This window comes from Balearica regulorum, chromosome 1, assembly GCF_011004875.1.
Source record: "Balearica regulorum gibbericeps isolate bBalReg1 chromosome 1, bBalReg1.pri, whole genome shotgun sequence".
Lineage (NCBI taxonomy): Eukaryota > Metazoa > Chordata > Aves > Gruiformes > Gruidae > Balearica > Balearica regulorum.
In genome coordinates this window covers 192,750,784-192,773,235 of record NC_046184.1, presented here as the reverse complement: position 1 = coordinate 192,773,235, position 22,452 = coordinate 192,750,784, and the positions used below count along the sequence as shown (strand labels likewise).

Genomic DNA, 22,452 nt, shown 5'->3' with positions numbered 1-22,452 from the left:
TCCACACTGTGAGAAGAAATGGTTTTCCTTTTTAAAATATGTTACAGAAAAACAACCAGGACTAATTCTTGAACTTATAGATCATCAATTCCTTGCTGTTTCTATGCAGTTTCCCAGTATTACAAAGACTATGAATTCTCTGACATCCTTCCAGTTCTGTGACCCACCTCTTTTTCCAAACAACTTTTTACCCTTCCCCCATGCCTGCAGGCTTGTTCCTCTTCATTAACATATTCGAACTTAATCTCTTCCATCTGGCAGCCCATCCTTTGGGCTGCAGTCTGAGGATCTTTTATGGACATGTGCGCTGCTACTCTCCGCTGTTTGTATTTGCCTCTCGTTGCTGTAGCTGTGTGTGACATACAGCAAACTGCATTTCTACGTGACCAGGGACTGGGTTTCACAACCACGGAGCTGCTGTCATGAACACTGACTGCCCACAGGGTGGACAAAGGCTTGCTGTTTAGGACAGCTAATATTCATAAGTAAAAGAAAAAAAAAAAACCCAACCTTCCCATAAACTTCTTTGGAGCTGTGGCTGAAGGAGTTAATAGAAAATCTTTTCAAAAGTTGTCTTTAAAAAAGTCTGACCTATAGAGAAGTTGTGAAAAGGCAGGGAGGACCTTGCTATTCAGGCTGACTTGATATTCCTCTAAATTGCTTTGGTGGAGGAGCGCTACGCTATTTCTTGTCTAAGAGGGTAATAGATTGGGCTACCTGAAATACTTTAGTCCATCTCAATGATCATTGTCCCCAACTATATGGAAGGTGTGTATGGTATGATAGCAAAGAGTATTGTACAGTATTACGGGCAGTTCTGAGTTTTAGAGCAACCTGCCCTTGGCAGACTTCGAAGTTGTTTGCTCCATCTGGAGTAGCATAAAACCACTTTGCCTTTCCATCCCATGCTGGCCTTTAACAAGATAAAATACTGTTTGAAGTAAGAGAATGTGCACAGCGAGCTGCTAAGCAGGCACCAGTGATGACAGTGAAATAGAATTTGTAATCCTCCAATAAGTGTAGTAAAACAGGGCTTGTTCCATTAAAACATGTGCGTTCTGTGTCTGTATTACTTATACGAAATACTGCACATCTGAAATTTGGGATTAAGTTTGCAACATGCATACCACTCCAAATAAATTTTTGCCTTGCTAGTAACCTTGTAATATCACTAGTTTCATACCAGACCTCATTATGATAAGGATGATAAAGGTTTATATTGGATTATATTAGTTTGTAAGGAAAGTATCTTGACAGTTAAACTCATGGTGTGGACTTCTTTGGGTCGTGTGTTTTAGGGTGCATTTTAAATAATGCCAGTTAAAATGATACAGATACATTTCTTTTTTGAAGTATATAGAAGTAGCTCATAAATCATGCTATGAGCTTTCAGTTCTTAAAAAAAAAAATAATAAAATCATTACAGTATGCTTAATATGCACTTTTTCATTCAAACAAGCCTGATTCAAAATGTCACTTAACTGGTATAAGAGACAGGGGAATGAGAAATTACGTGTGATCTAATTGGCTGTGAAAATAAAGATTATTAATAATATATATTATTAAGAAAGCTTACTGAAATATTGTACTTGTTGCAGAAATAAATTACTAAAATAACTTGATTTAGTCAAGTCACTTGTAGGAAAAACAGGCTGTAGTTGTGGATGATTTGCAGAAACGCTCTCTTCTAGGACTGACTTGTGCCTAGCACAGTGTTAGAAAGTACAGTTCTGCTTGATTTACAGCCATCATTTAGGACTATCTAACAGCTACCTAAATTCCTGAAAAATCTTAAAGCCTGAATAATATCCACAGGATTAGAATATAAGTATTTCTAAAGTAGTGTAATCTAGGGGCTAGACAACTTAATACTGATTCAGTCCATAGCCCTGGATTTTTAAAGCAGGTTAAATTCTTAGTTTTAGGCTGGAGCTTGTAGCCACAGTCTTCTACTTACTAGTATTTTTATTCTAACCCAAAGCTGTAATAATATACATTTTTAGGAAAATCCCACAAATGTATCTGTCTATAACGCAAGTGATGAAACTTAGCCACTCAAAACTTTCTGTAAGTATAGTCATCAGCTTTTCAGGCATCTGCTTTCTTGCTAACAATAGGGTAGGAGAAAATTCCTTGTCTTTTTTGTTAAACATGTTGCTCAAAGAGTCAAGGGTAAATCTGAGAGTAACTGGTTAAGAGTCAGAAACCTTTTCTTTAGGGTTCAGATACCATCTTCCAGTATCCGGAAGTATATAATAACGTTGTGGGACGGATTCCTGTAGAAAACTCCAGGAAGAAACTTCAGTTGTGTTTTAAAAAGCCATATAATTTGTGATTAGGAATAAGGTTTGTGTTATATTATTTCAAAATTTTTATTTTGCATCATTATTTTGTATTTCAGACTTTGATCGCTGGTGAACTTGTAACCCTTTTTTGGATCCCCAAAATAAACTTTATCCTCTGATAATTTCATCACTTCTTTACTTAGCACTTCATTAAAATAGTTACTTTAAAATCTGTTTTACTTTCAGCTGAGAATATATGGTATTCTTCAGACTGACTAATGAAACTAATGGATTACCAGATTAAACACAGAACAAATTTAAAAAGTATTTTTTTAATCTTTTAATATTTCTTAATTTCATGAAAAGTTTTTAATTCTTACATAATTATACCATTCTTATCAACTTAACAGTCTTTTTTTTATTATTATTGTGGAGTCAAATGCCATTTCAGAGGACTCTTGTGTTTAATATCTTTACTCCTGTTTCATCATGACTTACTCTTAGATGGAAGTAAAAAGGGAAAGTTTATCTCCTTTGAAAAAAATCACTATCATAAAAAGTCTTTAGAATTATATATATCATCAATTTAAAACATAGAGTAGGAGTGTGCAAGGAGTCTTTAAGCTTTGTCTTTTAAACCATGGGGCAGTTGTCTGCCCGGTTTTGCATTCGTATCACATAAGGGTCAAGGGGATTTAGCAGTCACAACAAAATTATTCAATGCTCAGTGTAGGAGGAGCAATGATGGACTGATGCTTCAAGCTAACATGACATCTGTGAGCGAAAACTATCATAGTACAAAACCAAAGTAGGCTATTTTACTCAGCGGAAGATAATTGGCACTCAAGATAGCAAGGTATTTCTGTCTCGCAGCATGCAGGCCAGACCATTAATGCTGCATCTTCCCACCATGGAAGATCAGAGTCACTGCCTCACCTTTACACAGGATGCTCTGAACTGCTGTAGGTGAGGAAGCAGCTCCCACTGAACTTCTTAAGTTGCCTTCTCAAGGCTTGTAGATAAGTAAAATGCCTGTTCTGTAAGACAGCAGTAGGACCTTCATGTAGACTCAAGCACATAGTGAAAATTTCATTCAGAATGGGAAAAAAAAAAAAATTACTAAAAATGACGGTGTGCTGCTTCTCAAAATGTTTAAGTGGCTAGAAAGTATGCTGCTACGTCCATACCCCTTGGTGCTCTGCCCTCCAGAACTGATCCAGGTCTCATGACAGCAGTTAGTAAAGTTGGACAAGAACTCATGTAAGCATGAAAAAAGTAGTTAAGTGGACTGTAAAAAATGAAAAGGTCTGTTCTACATTAGCATATTTCTACATTTCCTCTGGAAATGGCTACCAGTGCAGAGCTTCTCTAAGTGAAGGCAATATAGAAAACAGTGGCTGAACTAACACCTAGAAAAATCCCAAGGAGAGGTACCACATATTCGGGAGTTGAAAACTACTTCCCCCCCTCCCACCCCCCGCCATCTGCCATTTGTCCACGCATCTCGAGGATTCTGCAGATGATAGATTGAAAATGACTGGTTTAAAACAGTGGTTCCCTAGTTATGGTCTGCAAGGTCATGATCTGCAGAATCGTTTTAAGTGTGTAGCGTGTTCAATTACAAGTTTGATGATAAGGATGCATCCGCAACCATTTTGGTTATTTGATAGTGATCCAAAAAGTTTTTAAAATGTTGACTTAAAATACACCTTTGCCTGAATCAATTGATATGGGAGATGTTTGTGTTGATAAGGTCAAGAAAGTTGTCTGAAAGTGGAGCTGGTCATTTCTTTAGAACCGAAGCTGAATACCAGATGATTATGTATGTGTATGTTTTGACTTGAATATAGATTAACAATGGCTTATATCAGTCTACAGAACTTTAATATTGCTTTTGAATGTGAAAAGGCAATGTGACGCAAAGATGGCCATGGTTGTTAATGGCTTGTATTAGCTGGAAGCTATAAAATCATCTTAGTACTCTGTTAGTGCTGGAATAATAATTTACCAAGACAATTACCACATGGTGGAATTTTTTTGCTGCTCTAATTCAGTGTTATTAATAATGAATAAAATTGCAATTTTCTCAGGTTGCTAGGGGCAGTGGGGAATTATTTCAATGAATATTTCAGCACATTAGTTTAATCATAGTTCCACAAAATTCAAGTGGGCAATATTTTATACTTCTAAGTTCAGTCTGCTAAGGGACCATAGTCATTAAATTGCAAACTATTTGCACTGAGGTCCATTCTATGATTTACAAGCCTTGTTAAAAACACTGTAAAAGAAAGCAAGCTGTGCCATTAATACTTGTAATTTGATGCTGCATTTGTTAATGGGCTCAGTGTGATTAATGTTTTTAGCAGCAGGCAGAACATTTTGAGACAGGCAGTGCTGAGGTTTATAATATATAAATGCATGTAAAGAAACGTTAGAATATTGTAAGTTGTAGTAATATATGTTTTTACAAGATTGTATTCCTGAAAAAGAAAAGCAGCAGTGAAATTATACTATATTGTATGTAAATACAGTTCAAGCTGTGGTAGGTGCTGATGTGTGTGTTCTTTATTTCATAGCCAACTGCATGACTTCTGGCGCTTGGATTACTGGGAAGACGATTTGCGCCGGCGGAGACGATTTGTTCGCAATGCTTTTGGGTCTACGCATTCTGATGCTCTCCTAAAAGCTGCTGTGGAATATGGTCAGTACTAACTCCTGCTTAAAAATATAGCTTATGATGTTTTCTTGATGTCCACGAATCGCTAAAAACAGTGTCCTTTCTTTTTTAAGGACAGTGCTGAGAATTCCTAGGACAATATATTCTTAGAAAAGGAATTCTTTCAATTCTTACACTTTAATGAACCAGAAGACTTGAGCTTGTGGATTGTTAAATTCTCTGATCCCCAAGGGATTCACATTATACCTCTCTAGCATTCCCAGATGCTAATTTTGAGACACTGCTAAAAGCAACTGAACTTGTCTCTTTGGAGTGACAGAATGAAACTCTTAGGCCATCAAACTAATGTGATGTAATAGTTCCATTGGAGACCTTTCATGACTGAGGAATTAACTGGTTTTAAAAAATATCTGAAGTTTTATCCTGGCATGCATAATCTCAGCCAAAAGTATTTTTTTCTACAAATCATGAAATACATAAGAACTTGTTTAAAATAATTATTTTGAGGATACTTGTGATTTGAATAGTGAACTGACTACATAGGAGCTTCAGTCTAGGAACTTAAGGATTAGATGATGTTTGATTTTCATGGAGAGGTAGCTGGAGTATAAAAGAGGAAGGAGGAACGGACTTATAAATTCCCTTATACCATCTAAAAGTTTCATATGTTTAGTGACCTGTACAGCAGACCGAACTTGAGTACTCTAAAAGTCTAAAGCAAATTTGTTTCTCAGGTTTAAGCTGGGGTACCTCTCCAACATATCAAAGACAAGAAATTTTTAAAGTATATTAAGATGGTTTTCTGTCCTTTTTTTTTTTTTTTAATCTGTAGTACTGAAAAAAAATCCTGGGATTCTTTAGCATTTAGGAGTGAAATATTGAGGTAATTATACACAAAGCAAATTGAACTTTTCAGCTGATGTATAGCCAAAAGCTAGTGTTGCCAGAAGTTCTGAATACGATAGGTATAAAGCTGACTGTGCGACCTATGCATTGCACCAACTTTGCGGGCTGTTGAGGAAAATAGCTGGGATTCAAACAAGGTTAGACATGTAAGTGAATATCCGTGTGTGTGGTTATACTCGCTAGTGTCATTTAATACTTATTTAAATGTGAAGGCTATCATGTGCAGGACTTAAGGTCATAAACTGTTCATAAGTTGGGTTAAGGAACAGTTTTCCCCCAGCAGTATATAGTATTGCATGTTTGACAAAGGGTTATTTTCTCCACATTCTTCCAAAACATCAAAATAGAGATCTTATGAGAGTCAGATGCAAAACTGTGCTAATTATTGTGTTGCTTTTGTAAGGCAAACAGTCATCAAAACCACAGGCTTTGTGCATTATACAGGCATAAGAACCCCTAAAAATATTCTTATTGATTAATATTTTTAATTTTAGATATTAAACTAGCATTAAAACCAGAAGAAATCTGAATTATAAACTATTACAAAGTGTTAAACCTTGATATTATCCTATTTTAAAAATAACAGCAGCTTTCCATTTACTTAGATGGACTTTGTTTCATGCCTTTATAGCAGGAATGTTGTATCGCTGGGATAAGATTGTACTCAGAGGATGCTGGAAATGGTTTGTTGGGGTTTTTTATGAGAACTATAATACAAGTTGCAATTAAACAGTTTCAGCATGTTGCAAAGATTGCCTCCATTTATTTAGTTTCTGTGTTCTAGTATTTTAGTGCAGGTGACAGCTGCCTGGTAGTAGAGCTAGCCTGCAAGACAAAGCTGCAACCAAAAGAAACAGAAAAACTGAGGTAGTTTTAGTTTCACATTGGATTGTTTCTATATACTTTCACACTGCTCACCTGTTAGTGCATTCAAAGTATAGGAAAATTAAAGCTCAAGTGTGTTTAGAGGTGGTACGCATCAAAATTACAATAGACTGAAGTTGTCCTGTTTGCAGAATTAAAATTAATAATTCTATCTTTTCCCATATATATTAAAATTAACATATAGAATTTTAAACCAGCATGCATTAAACGTATAATTCATGGATTCTATCTAGATGTACTTACTTTTCAGAGGCTTAAGCCTTTGGATTTTAATACTGAAACTTTTAGCTGACCTTTCTCTGTAAGAAAACATCCTTAACACTGATGTTATTTTTATGCCTCTTGGTGTTACTAATGAGTTGAATAATTTATGAGGTTGTCATGTGAAAAGGATTTGGTGCAGTTTGATGTACTTTTAGCCTCTGGTGTTGGAATGTGATTAATAAAGAGCTGGAGGCAGATTTTTTTTTCCATAGGGCTTAACTTTCATTGTATTTTTTTTATTAGCTTTGTTTTGATAATTTTGCTTGGAATAGTTTGATAGTAAAATGCCCCTAGCTTCCAAAACTAAGCATGATATCACACTACAGAAAGAATTTAAAGCATTTTTAAAAAATCATACTGCATAGTTTTCCAGCAACAGATTTTTTCCTGACCTCAGATACTTTGTTTGTGAGAAATAAACTATTCATCAAAGCCAAATTTGTTGGGCTTTTGTTATATTAATAGCAATTTTTCATATTGACTGATATGTCTAGCACAAGTAAAGCTATTTTGAGCATCAGTAAAATAGTGGAAACATCTTACAAGTTTTTGTTATCTACATTGACTGTCAGTTATCATTTAGGATTTTGTGCATAAATATTGCAGTGGAGGAATGTTTAGTCAAAGCCTAAGTCAGCAAGCTCCTCAGTGTCTACGATCAAAGGCATCAACTTAAATAGGTCTGATCAAGCATTGCAGAAGAGGGCAGGCAGTTTCAGCTGAGCAAAAATCACAGAGCAAAGATGACAAAATTAATCAGTCATTTCTTTGGCAGTAAATAATAAGATATGCTGAGGATTGCAGATGAGAGAATTTCCAGATTCCTTGGAGATGTGCCTGCTTAACACCTGATTTATCTAAGCTTGTGCAGCCATCAAGATATGACCTTGAAAAATAAAAAAAGTGCTCTACAGCTACTCTAGTATTAAATCAGAGTTGATGCTGGATGTATGGATACTGTAATTATATAATACCTGCAGTCATCAAGGAACAGAAGAGTTGGAAATGAAAACTATGTCTGTGATCGATATGTTTGCTTTAGAGATGTAACAACAAATGTTAAATTCTACCTTTAAGAGCTAAAAAAAGTGTTAATTTCCTGTAGGAAATATTATATATGATCTACTACTGAGAAAAATTTCAAAAAATTTCTGCTACAAGGCAAGTGAGTGAAGCTTCTATTTAACTAAAGTCTGTTAGTCAGCCATTGTATGCATGTTCAGATGTCTGCATTTGATAAAATATTATATGCATACATATATGTATGCACGTGTGCGTATATATATATACATACATATATATATATATATTCAAAGTACCTGGCAAGTAAAAAATATTGCAATGAGAAATTATAACATATTTCCATGGCTATATACAACTGTGTGAAAAACTATAGCTTAATCCTATGGCTATATACTTAGCTGTCCTTTGAGACTGTAGGTATGTTGGAGTCATAGCAGCATTTACAAGAGATGGACTGGAGAATTTTCCCCTTTGGATTAGTCTCCATTTCTCAGTTTTTTCATATTAGGCACTGGATTTGTTTGTAATCTGTTAAAACAATTTTCATATCTGGATTTAAAATTCAAGCATAATTATTTCAGCATTGTATCTGCTGTGCCCTTTCAGCTAAATTCTTACTTGAATAGAAACAGATACATTTCTCGCTTTTGTGAAGCTGAAGGGATACTACTTACTGCAGAATCAAAGTTCAAGCTATAATGGGATTTTGAACTACCTGGAAACTTTTAGTAGAGTTTTAATTTTATAGTGTTGATAGATTTTAAACAGTTCTTATTTTAAGTTTAGATGGAGTTTCAATGTAATTGATTAAATTGTAGACCAAAAAAAAAAAAAATTGTATAAAATATTATATACTCTACTTCTCTTCCCCAAATTTTACTACCAATAAATGCATGAAATATGCAGTTATGACCCAATTCACAGTGATTCTGTACATGTGGTGAAAGAACTGTCTCTTCCAGTTAATCACCTTAACAGTTTACAGTCATTGGAGATTAGTATAGATGAGACACGACTGTACCACCCTGCCAGTGAGACAGAATACTGCTCCACAAAGGTCACCTTAAGAGCAAAATAGTTAATTTATTAAGCTTTGGTCCTTCAGTCTTTAAAGATTGCGGTCCACAAACCATTTGCACATAGAGGGGGTCCAAAAAAGGCTACATTTACTAGTCTGCACTGGTGGAAACGAACACAAATAACTCGGTGCCAATGTTCTAAACATTTATATGTAAGCTGGTCAAATATTTCTAGTGTCTGTGCTCAAGAATATTTGGCCTGTTAAGCCGATTACCATGACAGATCCTGAATGCTTAGAATGGGAAAAAAAAAAAAAAAAAAGAAAAAAGAAAGGAAAAAAAACCCCTTCATAATGCAATATGTAATACATTCAGGTTTTGAAACAAAGCTATGGATGTGTCTTATAAGTCCAATATGGCAATTGCTTTTGAACTTGCATATTTTAAGTTACTCATTCCATTACGTATTTGAACATCTAATTAGAAACCTCATTTCAAGAGTGGTTCTAGCTGAAGCAGACTGTATATGGCTCCTTCTGGGACTTGTTGTTAGTGCTCTAAGCTTCAGCAAATGCTGTGTGTGCTCATCATCAGAAATACTATTTCATTATGCAAACAGAATTAAAACGCATCAGGTTTTCAAATCTGAAATGTTCAAATCTGAAATCTACTTTCATGAAAGCAGCTGGATTTTGATAGACTTTCAAAGAATTGCAGGCAGGATTCCTTTAGGCTGCTGAAGGACTTACATTCCCAGAATATTTAGCTTTAAGCAAGTGGAACTTTAAAAGAAAGGCTGTGTGGGTGCCCTGCTATGAAACTGGGAGTCTGAAATCCATGGCAATTTGTACTCAAACCAGGGACTGTATTCAGAAGACAAAATCTGGGTGTCCCAGAAGAAGGACAAAGGAAGATTCAGTTTTTCAGGGTCCACAATGTTAAAGAAAAATGTACGAAGAAGAACTTTAACTGCAGCTCTAGAACAACCCCTCAGTGCTGAGAAGTCCAGAGCAGTCAATTCCCACAGCTCCTGACTTCCATCTCCTGAACTGCTGGGCTCCCTGCCTTCTGCAGTCCGTGTTAGAACAAGACAGAGGGACAAGACTCCAGAGAAACCGGTAAGAAGCCGGTTTCATTTGGCATGTGCCAAATGTTGTTCCAGAAAGCCAAGTCAGTGTTTTACAAACAAACTTACCTTGACGTTTTCAGCTGACAAGACATATGAAGAAATCAAAATGTCCCATGAACTGGAGATGCTTAATTTCATCTTCTCTGTTCATAAGCTTTGCTGTAAAATCAAATGCTTTATTCTAGGAAGTCTGAATGCCCACCTAAAAGCTAGTCTTCATTTCCAGATATCCTTCATTTTGGGTTCTACACTTTGATATATTAGGTTGTTGATGTTAATGACATTGCTAACAACCTGGAGTTGTCTTTTGTTGGTGAAAATACCACCACTTTTACAGCAAATTCAAGACTGTCAAAGTTACTCCATAAATTGTATATGTCTAAAACCACTTATTTACTTTCTCTCAGCTTCATAAAGTCCTCTGACTTCATTATCTTAAGCCTATCTTTTGTCTGTACTTATTGAAAATGCCTACCATATTTCCAATACAGTTTCAACAACACTAATTTCAGAACTATCTTTAAGAAAGCAGTATTTTTTTCAGTAACTAATGCAAAACTGAAAGCAAATTGAAGACAACTGATAGTGGATCATCACTTACCAGAGTTTTGCTAGCAGTCCCACTGATGCATAAAACCCAATTACTTTTCTAGGTGTATCTGCAGTGAGACCATTCTATATGTACCATGTAAGAGATTAAAGACCAAATAATGCTTTCAATTTTGTCTATGAAATATTGCTTTCTATACTATATGAACAGCTTTGCTGTCAGGGTTGAGTTTGTAGATCTTTTGTAGGCTTCTTTTGCATTTACTTTGACTTCTAAACTGATCCAGATATTCTTAAGGTTTAGTCCAGTGGGAGCCTTCCTTGAGCCTTTATAGTTGTATATAAATACCTGTTGGGAGGGAATGAAGAAGGTGGTGCCCAATGACAGGACAAGAGGCAACAGGCACAAACTGAGATGCAGAACATTCTATATTTAAACATAAGTAAAAACATTTTTTCTATTTTTTTTTACTGGAATGGTGGTCAAACAATGGAACATGTTGTCTAGAGAAGTTGTGTAGTCTCCATCCTGGGAAATACTGAAAACCCACCTTGCCAAGGTCCAGTGCAGCCTGCTTTAACTGACCCTGGGCAGCAGGTTCGACTAGACAATCTCCAGAAGGATTCTGTGATTCTTATAATGGAGCCACAGCTTAAAGTAGACAGTTGCCAGAACTTAGTCTTCAGTAATATTTTTAAAATGCTAGATTACTTATATCTCGATGTTCAAAACTGATCTTCTTATGTAATTTCTGATGGATTTAAAACCAAAACAGCAGAAACATTTGATTGACACTAGAAATGCAATCTTCAACAACAAGATTCACAAAACTTTTTGAGGAAATGAAGATTTCCATATCACAGTTACAGAATGGTTGAGATTGGAAAGGACCTGCTCAAGCAAGGCAACCTAGAGCAAGTTGCCCAGGACCATCTCCAGACAGCTTTTGACTGTCTCCAAAGATGGAGTCTCCACAGCTTCCCTGGACAACCTGTGCCAGTGATCAGTCACCGTCAGAGTCAAAAAGTGTTTCCTAATGTTCAGAAGGAACCTCCTCTGTTTCAGTTTTTGCCCATTGCCTCTTGTCCTGTGACTGAAAGGAGCCTATCTCCATCCTGTTTGCACCCTCCCTTCAGGTACTTATGTACATCGATAAGATCCTCCCTGAGCCTTCTCTTCTCTAGGCTGAATAGTCCCAGCTCTCTCAGCCTTTCCTCACAGGAGAGATGCTTCAGTCCCTTAATTGTTTTCATGCCCTTCGTTAGACTCTCTCCAGTATGTCCACATCTCTCTTGTACTGGGGAGCCCAGAACTGAACACAGCACTCCAAGTGTACCCGCATCCGCGGGGGAAGAATCTCCTCCCTCGACCTGCTGGCAATTCTTTGCCTAATGCAGTCCAAGATAACATTAACCTTTGCAGCAGGGGCACATTGCTGGCTCATGTTCAACTTCGTGTCCACCAGGACTCCCAGGTCCTTTTTTGCAGAGCTGCTTTCCCACTGGGTGGCCCCCAGCATATACTGGCGCCTGGGGTTGTTCTTCCCCAGGTGCAGCATTTTGCAGTTCCCCTTGCTGAATTTCATGAGGCTCCTGTCAGCCCATGTCTCCAGCCTGCTGAGGTCCCTCTGGATGGCAGCATGACCCTCTGGCATGTCAGCCACTCCTCCCAGTTTCATGTCATGTGCAAACTTGCTGAGGGTACACTCTGCCCCATCATCCAGATCATTAATGAAGATGTTGAACAGGTGTGAATCATCATAAAACACTTCCAATATAAATTTGCTCATGGACAGTATAACATTTATTATTACTGAAAATGAGTTTTCGTGTGGCTACATAAGCCACAAAGATGTTTGTTTGTTTGTTTGTTTGTTTGTTTACTTAGTGCACTATCATCCTAAAAATTAGTAACACACACAATATCCTAAAATACATTGCTCTGGGGAAATGCAGGTGATGACCCTTATCTAAAATAACTTCCCAAACATATTTATTTAAGTAATGTCTTAAGTATAAATATAGAAGAGAAACTAAAGAACAAAAGCCCTTGACTAAAAAGAAACCCTGTTTCCTCACCCCATTCATGCACATTTAATTTTAGTCTGTAAGTAAACATAAGTTCACAATTGTGAGCAGTTTTAAGAAATAGCATCGCCTTTATGGACAGAAAACACATGTATGTTACTTGATGCTCAGTGGTGAGCATTTTAAGAATATGTATGTGATCATTAAATTAATCCATAACAATGCTTCCATGTGTCATCAAGTAAGTCCTCTTTGTTCTTTAGTCTGAATGTGATCATCCTGCCATGTGAGACAAGCGTGTAAACCATTCTGCTTCACATGGAGCACCTAAAATAGTACTCCAATTACACAACGTCCTTCCAGTATATGAACTAACTTCCACATCTGATTGCAAAGTCTCCAATGTACTATGCATGAGTTTACATCCAAATTGTGTGCCTGAAGGAGTCACAAAAATCTGGGGGTTTTTTAAGCATAGCAATTTAATATTTGCATCTACAGCCTTATAATTGTAGCCCAACAGTGCCATCCACTGCTTCTCCAAATAAAATTCCAAATATTTCATCCTCATAGGGTTCTAGGGAAAATATGACATGATAATTGTGTCCTCTTAATATTTTACATGGTAATCGTCAGGTACAGATGAAAATGAAATTTGTTTAAAGAAAGTCGAGGAATAAGAGCTTACATTAGGTGTTACTAGAAGGATCTGCAAAGCAAAATCCTAATTGGGAGAATAATTAAAATACTAAATTTAACTTGGTCTATGTTCAAGCACTTCTTAGCCCCCCAAAAAATCATAAATATATTCTCCTTAAATATATCTACTATTATGGTGATCCTCATTCTTATAACCCACTGTAATGTAATGAAAGACACCTTCAAGGTGTAAACTGTAGTGGAGTTTGTTTAGGTAGAGGAATGAACACTGAATTGTATTGAACACTCAGTGTCTGAGCTTCTGCTCTCTGGCTAGGTAACGTAAAGGAGTTGGAATCGCACCCTATCGGTCCTTCGCAATCTCTAAGTATCTGCTCCCTGTTATATGCTATTTCTAGCATAAGAATTTTCATAGCAGATTTATAATAAGTTTTAAGTACAGATTCGTGAAATAGTCAATTTCTTCTAATTATTTCCTCAAATCTTGAACGTCAGAATCTCTATCTTGAATCTAATTTAAGCTTTTCACAGATTCAAGTAGGATATAAAAACTTCTCTTTTGCCCTCAAAACCTCTATGTTGGGTTTCAAATGCCTTTCCTCTGAGATTTTCAGGTTATCTGTCATGACTGGATTTTAGCTGCTATTATAGGTCTGAGCTAATAGATTTTACTGCAGAACTTTCTGGCTTTTTACCAGCAGTTAACATAACTACTTCTGTTTCTCACTTGTTCATCTGAAAGCGTATGACTCTGGAATGTTCTTGAAGTAATCAAATTGGCCTGCAAAACCATTCCTAAGATCTAAAAATCACAGCCATTGCCAGTCTAAGAATTCTAGCTGCATTTTTCTCCCTTCCACCATTATATTTTCATGTGAAAAGAATACACGATATCTGTCTGTTCTGCCAAATGGAAGTAATTTGCTTACCAACACCAGTAAATTAGTATGATGCGAAATGTTTTCAAACCCATGTGAAGGGTGTATTTGTTCTATTAATTCAGTTCTAATGTTAATTGACAAAGAAATAGAAGTTATTGACCCATGTATATTCAGTACATCCCACAGAAACGTTTTGGAAGAACATTCTGTCAGTAAAAGTCTAAGAATAGTCCTTCAGGACAGTTTTCACAGCTGGGTGAATGTAGCTTTTGGGACTCAGTTTTACCATGTGCTTTTTTTACCTCCTGTTTTCTATGCTTTAAGACTCCATATTAAGGAGTATCAGCACTTTAAATCTTCTTTGGCTATAGTTAAAAGCACAAAATATTCCATTTTTAAATTTTCTCCACTCTTCCTATTCTTGATATCTTCTTGACTGCAGGATGCTGTTCTCCACTTTGTATATGAATAAGTGGAAATATGTATCATTTGTTAATGGAAAAAGGCATTTAATAATACCAATAACTGAATAAAGAAGCCAAAGCTGGACCAAATGGGTCTAAAAATGCAAGATGAAATTCCACTTCTGCCTGTACAACAGACGATGTTTTCTGAAGACCTGGCTAGGACAGCCTGCTAAGCAGCAACCACTGCAGCCTAGAATTAGAAGGTCGTAGATTTAGATTATAGATTTGAAAAGCTTTTACTCTCCCACTCTTTCTGACAGCCAGTAGGAGGCATGGCAGGCTTTCAGGCAATGGGCTCAGGTTTCTGAGAGCCCCGGGCTACTCGCAAGGTAAAAATGGGTTAAATTGGTAGAGGCAGATTGCAGGAATCTCTTCTATATAGGTGATTCCTTGTCTTTCACAAAGCAAACGGAATCGCTATGTATAGATTACAAAATTAAAGAATTAATTTTCAGAGATAATATATCTTTTAATATACCAAAGTATTTTTACTAATCTTTTTACATTGCACTACGTTTATCACAGAAAATTTCTTTCTATTATATCACATAAAAATCATCATAGAGGTTTCATGTAAATAGTAAGATTTGTACACAAGAAACAGAGACTCATTTATATGTGCACTGGCTATTCCATATCCCTAAAAGTACAGCGAGTTCTTCAATACCACTTATTTTATGTTACTCGGTTTATAGCGTTAGCTTTGAAACACACACAAAATGTACCAGTGTAGTGAAACGAACTGGAAGATTTTATGAGTTTCAGCATTGTGCAAGGTACAGGCGGGGTGCAGAAACACCTAATGAAAGCACTGTATTAAGCCAAATAACTTTCATAGACAAGTTCTCAAATATACCACTAACCAGCAGGACAAGGAAGACACCTTCTTAAGAATTTGATCAACCAGCATATTATGCATGTTTCCAGTTATATATTTAATTTTGGGTTTCATATCATGTATGCTACATCATGACATGACTTTTTTCTTATCCATATTGTTTGCCTAAAGAGTGCATCTCCCAGTGTATTTGTGTAAAGCCCTGAACATCATCTACAGTAGATATATTTTCCCAGCTGAGAGGACTATGCATAATGCTTGAAGAGTGTTTTATCAATGTCTCATTTACCATATAGTACAAGTTATTCAATCCCATGCCTTCAAAAAAGCTGATCATGTTGTCTAAATAGCATCTCAAGTCCAACCTGAATGGAAAATAATATTGCCAGTGCTTGCAAATTTAACGTAAATGTAGCAATTTTGCAAGTATCCCTGCAGCTGCATGGAAGGTTTGCGCTCTCTTGCGATCTTTGTGAAGCAGAATGAATGATGCCACAGACCCCACGCGCAGCCGGAAGGAAGGTGAAATAAAATACTGCTCTCCTTTCTTCTGTACTGCCAACTGCTGCTAAGATTTCTGTGAGTTAGCTCTCTTTAATATACACGTAGGATTTCTGCCTGGGACAGTGATTACCATTCACCTATTTCAGAGACAAAATAATGAAAATCTTGTAGGTGATCTCATCGAGCTGTTTTAGTAATAGACCCTTGGACTCTGCCTTATCTCAGTCATATCTTGTGTAATGCTACTGGTTTGCGTTTCATCTGCTAGACTGTATGAAACAAAGGTGTTTTATAACTGCAGCTATTTTTGTTTAAAAAAAAAAATAAAGGAATAAAATTATGGCCCCAATCAAACGAATAGCAAAGCTTCGATTTTAATTTGCTAAATAATTATGTTTTAGGTTGAGGAACTAGGAGCTCACGTTTTTCTAACAGCCTGGCCCAAACAGAAGTGCTGTCTGTTGCTACTAGAGCGTAGTCCCCTAGTAGAGCTAAAAGTTAAATATCCCAGCGTTAGGGCCACACTGCTGTCTCACAAATGTGTATATCCTGTGGGTGCTGCCCTTTGTCTGGTGTTGCTAAAGGCATTGATCTCCACAAAAATAGAAACAGTTCCTCCCACCAGTTACAGTTGCTGCTGAAGTGAAAATGATGTATGCCAGTTCTAAAAATGTGGTCATCTATGTGAGGATGAAATGAAATTTGCACAGAAAAAAAACCCCAAAAACCCAAAACAAAACAAAACAGTGCAGCACACTGAACCAGTTGGAATTGCACAGTAAAAGACAATGTAATGGAGAGTAAATCTAGATGTTCTAATGACATTATTATATTGACAAATTTATTATTTATATATAATGGGCACAAGCCTTTTAAGAAACAGTTACAGGAGACATTATGTCATGTATAGGAGATTTTGCCTGTGTAAAAACTGCATAAGATGTTCCTGCTGTATGTCTCAAAAGAGCAGAATTTCATTTGAAAAGATTACCATTCCAGAAAGCAAAAATCATTTCCAGACATGTTGGCAAATGGGTTTCTCAAAGCACTGATCATGAGCTCTTGAGGCTTTCTTCTCTAAGTAGTCTTGATGGAAATTAGGAGAGTTACCTAACTACTGGAATTATGATAGCTACTATAAAATAATTTTAAACTTACTTCCTATACCTTCATTATCTGCACTAGAGAATGAATTTTTTAGCTGTCCTATTATGTCTCTGTACAGTGCCTGTTTCCAAAAAGCTGATCGTGTTTGGATCTGATAGCAACAGCTTACATGCTGAGGGACAGAGTTGCTTTCTAGCAGACATAATCGCCCGTGCTTTGGCCACAGAGAGGGAGAATTCAAAAATTAGAAGGCAGACCACAATACTACAGCTATATCTTTCTTTTGGACCAGTCTCATGGTTTGAAGGCTCTAATTTTTAAACGTTAGGTAAGGTTTAGAAATGTTGGTGTAGAGTACCCTAGTAAGGGAGGTAAGATCACGTTTCTCACGTGCCACTGTGTTACCATTGGGATGCTAGCATACACCAAGTGTTTGTATTTCTAAAGAGTGTTTTATTTCTTCCCAAGGCTTTATCCTTATTAACCTTCTCAATTAGATTTTTTTTTTGTGAGCAAGAAGGAAAATTGAGGCTAGCATATGTGGGTACAATTCCCCAGTGTGGGGAGTGCCTCTTTAGAAGCCCGATAACTTTGATCCTGTCTTCAGGCTTTAAGCAGACAGAGTCAGAACATGGCTTTTCCTGCAGAATGTGTGCTTGGGTTAGGTAGTTCAAACTGAAAATTAATCTAAAACTTTGAAGACAAAATCCAGATCTGAATGTTGAGACGTGATGTATTTTTCACTTATATATATCTTAAAAACAGCTTATAAGATTCTATTTCAAAAGCCTAGAACGCTTCGTTTAGCAGAATTATTTCATTATTTCATTATCATGTCATACATATTTAAATTCAATCACCTTTTGGTTCTTAACTTATTAATTACATTTTTCTATTGAAATGGTTTGATTATCCTCTTCAGTGGCCTGTCTTAAGAAACCTTTGCTTACAAGTGAATATTTTGAATTAAGGATAAATGAAATTCCTTTTTGCTGTCAAAACCAAATTGTGAAAATGCATTGCATGGCTTTGAAAATCAGTACACTCTATTAGCAGACCTGTCAATATAAAAAGTGCATTCCATTTCCACCTCTTGCTCTAATAACCTTTTCTATGTTACTCAGAGGCAGTTCACATAATCAGAGTATATTGTCAGCTTACTGGAGTTGGGGAAGCATGAAATGAAAATCGCGTTAATATTGATCCAATTCTCTTACTTGCAAGTGTCCTTGATGTCCTTTCCACTGAGCAATAACTGTTGGTGTGATGTAGTTATTTTCCTCACAGCTCTTACTGTACTTCTGTAAAATGGCTGGAAACACAGTTAGGAAAATTTTTTTGCTCTTAATTATTTTTCTTGTGTATCATCTTTGTCTGTTTAAGTGATCCACAGCATATCAGAAAATTCAGTTTCTCTCTGCGATTTATCAAGCTACAGTATACATCGAGAGGTTGCATTTCAAACTGACAGGGATTTGTAAAGGTCATCAGTCATGAAATATGAATCCATTCTTGTGTGTACAGTGGCAAACTACATCTTAATCCAAATACAAACATTTGACTGGTTTAAGTTCCCATTAGAAGGACTTCTGGTTCCAGTCAGAATGAAGACGACCCTTCAGGAGCCTGGAAATGCCTTGCAACATTTGCTGGACTGGGAATATCCAGCTCTGTCACCCTCTGGCTGTTTATGATCGGTGCTGAATTGGTGCAGGATCCTTTCTCACATGCTCAGAACACCTGAAATCTCCAATAAATATAATGATAATATTGATGGCCTCTAAAATTTCTTTTGTAACAACTCTGAACCTCAGTTTTCCTATCTATAAACAGCAAAAATAATGTGTCCAACTTGGTAACTTCATCTGTATTTTGTGTAGGGCCTTTTATATTATTATACAACACTTTGACTTTAACTACAAATATTTATTGTTTATAAAGCCATCAACCTGATCCAAGAAACCTGTTCATTTTGGCCTTGCCCATATTCTCAGTCTCCTCTTTGGTACAGTTTGCATCAGTCTCATTTTTACAATGCAAAACATCTGAAAATTTTTAAGAGGAAAATGTATACAACAGTAAAGTATTTATTTACAAATGACTCACATAAAGAAGATCATTTGGTCAGTTATTAGGTATAAAAATTGGAGAAAAATGTCGAGTGTCTATGATTAAATTTTCAGGTATTTGTCTATTATAGAGAACAAAAATGTGATTTGCTTTTACTTTTGGTAGTAGTAATTTCTGATACAAATGTATGCAATTTTTAGTTTCTATGCAATTTTCATAGTTTTTCTCCCTCATTTCTTCAAAGATCCTTAATAATGAAAATATGATTTAGATTCCTCTGGCTTTTATTAAATCTATTAAAACCAGCCTTCCTTTAATAACAGTCACTTCTCTGATTCTCTGGGGAAACTAAATTATATGCCAGTCAAAGCTGCCAGTTCCAGAAACACATTGCAATTTAAATAACAACTCTAGCGGACACAGGTGGGGACAGTTCATCACGATATGCCAGCTCCACTCTGCTACTCAAAGCCAGAAGGTCGGTCGCTCGAGCAGCCCCAGGGATACCTGGTGCACGTTTCCCATGGACTGAACGCAATCCTGGGAGGGCTGGCTCTGTAGCCCTGCAGAAAGATATTAGGCTGGGGTGGAGTGGTCACCACGTCGATGATTTAATCTTACTGGGTTTTGTAGAGGTCACTTTACAGACTCCCAAGCAGCTGCTCTCCGTAACTGTGACCGCTGCGAGGGTCCCGGTGCCTAATCAAGTTAGTCAAGATTAGCAGGGGTTTAAACTGTTAAAATATATAAAGCAGGAAGATTATCTCATGAAACTTTTTAATGAATATTTTCAACTATTAATAATGTTGACTGAACAGAAAAGGTAGAAAACTGTTGCATTTTATTTCTGTGCACACATAAGCTTGATTCTTCCTGTAAAAGTTACAGTTTGAACAACCAAAAAAAAAAATATCTTCCAAGGAAAAGCTTAGCTCTTTCAAACTCTGTTCATAAGTTATATTTTATCTGTGATGTAACTACATGGTTCACATCATGACCTATCACGTAGCCTCTTGTGAGGAACTAGTTCTGAATTCCTTTATTTAATAAATATTAAAAACTACCTTAGGTGATTAAAATTCAGCAACAAAAGCAGCGTTCTACAGAGCAGTACCTACCAGTGATCTGTAAAGAGGAAAAAGCAGCTTTACCCTTAAAAGTTTCTGAGGAGAGCTAAGCTTCACAAAAAACTCTACTTTAGCTGCTATAAAAGAGAGTTTTTAATTAAATGCAGCATTTTACTGTAAAGAGAACAGACTTTACTTATGTCAAACTGCTCCTTTAGAAGCCACATAAAACTGTAAAAGACAATATATGAAAAAGCTTTCTTATAGAAAAGAAGAACACCATCCTATGAAGCAGATTTCCAGATGTTTGGAAACATTAGAATTTCCTGTCAGTATATTTAGGTAACATTAAAATGAGGTTAACTTTCCATTCTGCCATCTCTCTTCAAAGATCAAAGAGCGCTCACTGCATAAATTGCCTTATCGGTAATTCGTTGAAGTAAACTATGGAAACAACTTTATAAGAAGCAGTAGTCTCCTTTTGTTGGTTACAGTATGACCAAGCAAACTTTTCTTAAAACTAGACATATTTTTTACCTCATTTTATACTAAATGCAAAGAGAAAAAAATCAAAATGCTCTATTTGAATATATAATAAATGGATAGAAGAGATAACTGAAAACTCCCTGTATTCAACTAAATCATAGTAATTAGTGTAATGTCTAATAAAATCAATGTACATAAACATAAATGTAATCAACAATATGTTATGTTTGTACTGCTAATTTTTAAATTTTATTCAGGGACGGTTTTGTGGGTTTGGACATTTACAATATCTTTAAAATTTAGATTGCATCCCTAGAACCTGTTGTGACCTACAGAATACAACAAGGAATGTATTGATTTAACTGAAAATAGAGATGCAAAAAATCAGATGGTACAATAACTACCCCAAAAAAGTTGTTTAAATATTGCCTATATGAAATACTTCTAGAGGCTGTAGCTGCAAAGTAATATGAGATTCTCTTGTTCTTGGGAAATTATTAGAGTGGGGATTTTTGGGGGGTGGTATGGGGGGGGGTTGTCTGCTTAATAATTTCTGTTTAAGGAAAAGTAATGCTACTGGGAGAGATTAGTAAATTTTTGGCAATACTGTACAAGTTTACTGTACAGCTTATATAAACGTTCAGACATATGAAATACCTTTTAATGGAGGTTGGGGTTTTGTAGAGGAGTGGTGGTTGGTTTCTTTAAATTTCTTTTAAATATGAGCTCTTTTCAGTTATCCTGAACATACTGTAGAAAGCCAGTTTTTAATACGTACATTTAAAAAAATTATCAAGATGATAACAGGTGTAACAAAAAGTGGATATATTTTTTTAATCGCTTATCTAGTCATACTTATATTCTCTTGAAATATCTTTAAGACAGAGCCTTCAAGTTTCAAGAAATTAAGGCACCAACTTTAGCTGGACTTCAGTGTGAGCTGAGTGACTTATTTCCTTTAACTTCTGTGCAAAATTTTTAAGAAATACTTCACTGCCTATTTCAAGGCTTCTTTCCAAATCCCAGTCTAGAAAAATATCCCTTAGGAAGGAGTTTGATAAGGACAAGAACTGATAGCATCTGCCAGTTCCAGTTCTGTGCACTCCAAAGTCAAAATGTTGCTTTCTTGAAGTTTTATCTAGGTGTTTTGTTGGTTGCTTTGGGTTTTTTTTTTCCTATTTTAATGGATTTGAAACTTTTTCTAATTCGACTTAGGAATTGACATTAACACAATTCTTTATTGTGTCTTTAAAATGCAAACCCCTTGTGTCCTAAAAAAAGTTCTAAATTAAATGTCTGGAAATGAATTTCATTTCATAGTAATTTTGCTGTAGCTTTGAAAAATAATTTGAGTTTTGATTTTTTCAAACATGCTGAAATATCAAGTATTCATTTATTCGTGTCTCCTTTTTATATCATTGTTAACAATACTAGACATAGTTTTATGTCATATAATTTTTTATTCAGTTTGTTGTCTGGTTTTAAAGAGACAAGTTGTTTTTCTTTTTACTCTTAGTTGGAGAGGTTCTCTTATTTTAAAACCTTTTTGAAGTTGTCTTGAAATATAAAAATAGAACATCTGTGACAGATCTGTTTTGAACATATTT

The 22,452-nt window shown here is 35.9% G+C and overlaps 1 protein-coding gene across 6 annotated transcripts in view; it reads left to right on the top strand.

The window, feature by feature from the left end:
• The window catches only part of NBEA (neurobeachin), a 524,026-nt gene that overhangs the window by 319,474 nt on the left and 182,100 nt on the right, over positions 1-22,452 (top strand). For all 6 annotated transcript variants that reach the window (XM_075741999.1, XM_075742002.1, XM_075742000.1 and 3 more), the window contains one exon: positions 4,862-4,986. In XM_075741999.1, the coding sequence (XP_075598114.1) occupies positions 4,862-4,986 (125 nt within the window). The remainder of the gene's footprint in view (positions 1-4,861; positions 4,987-22,452) is intronic.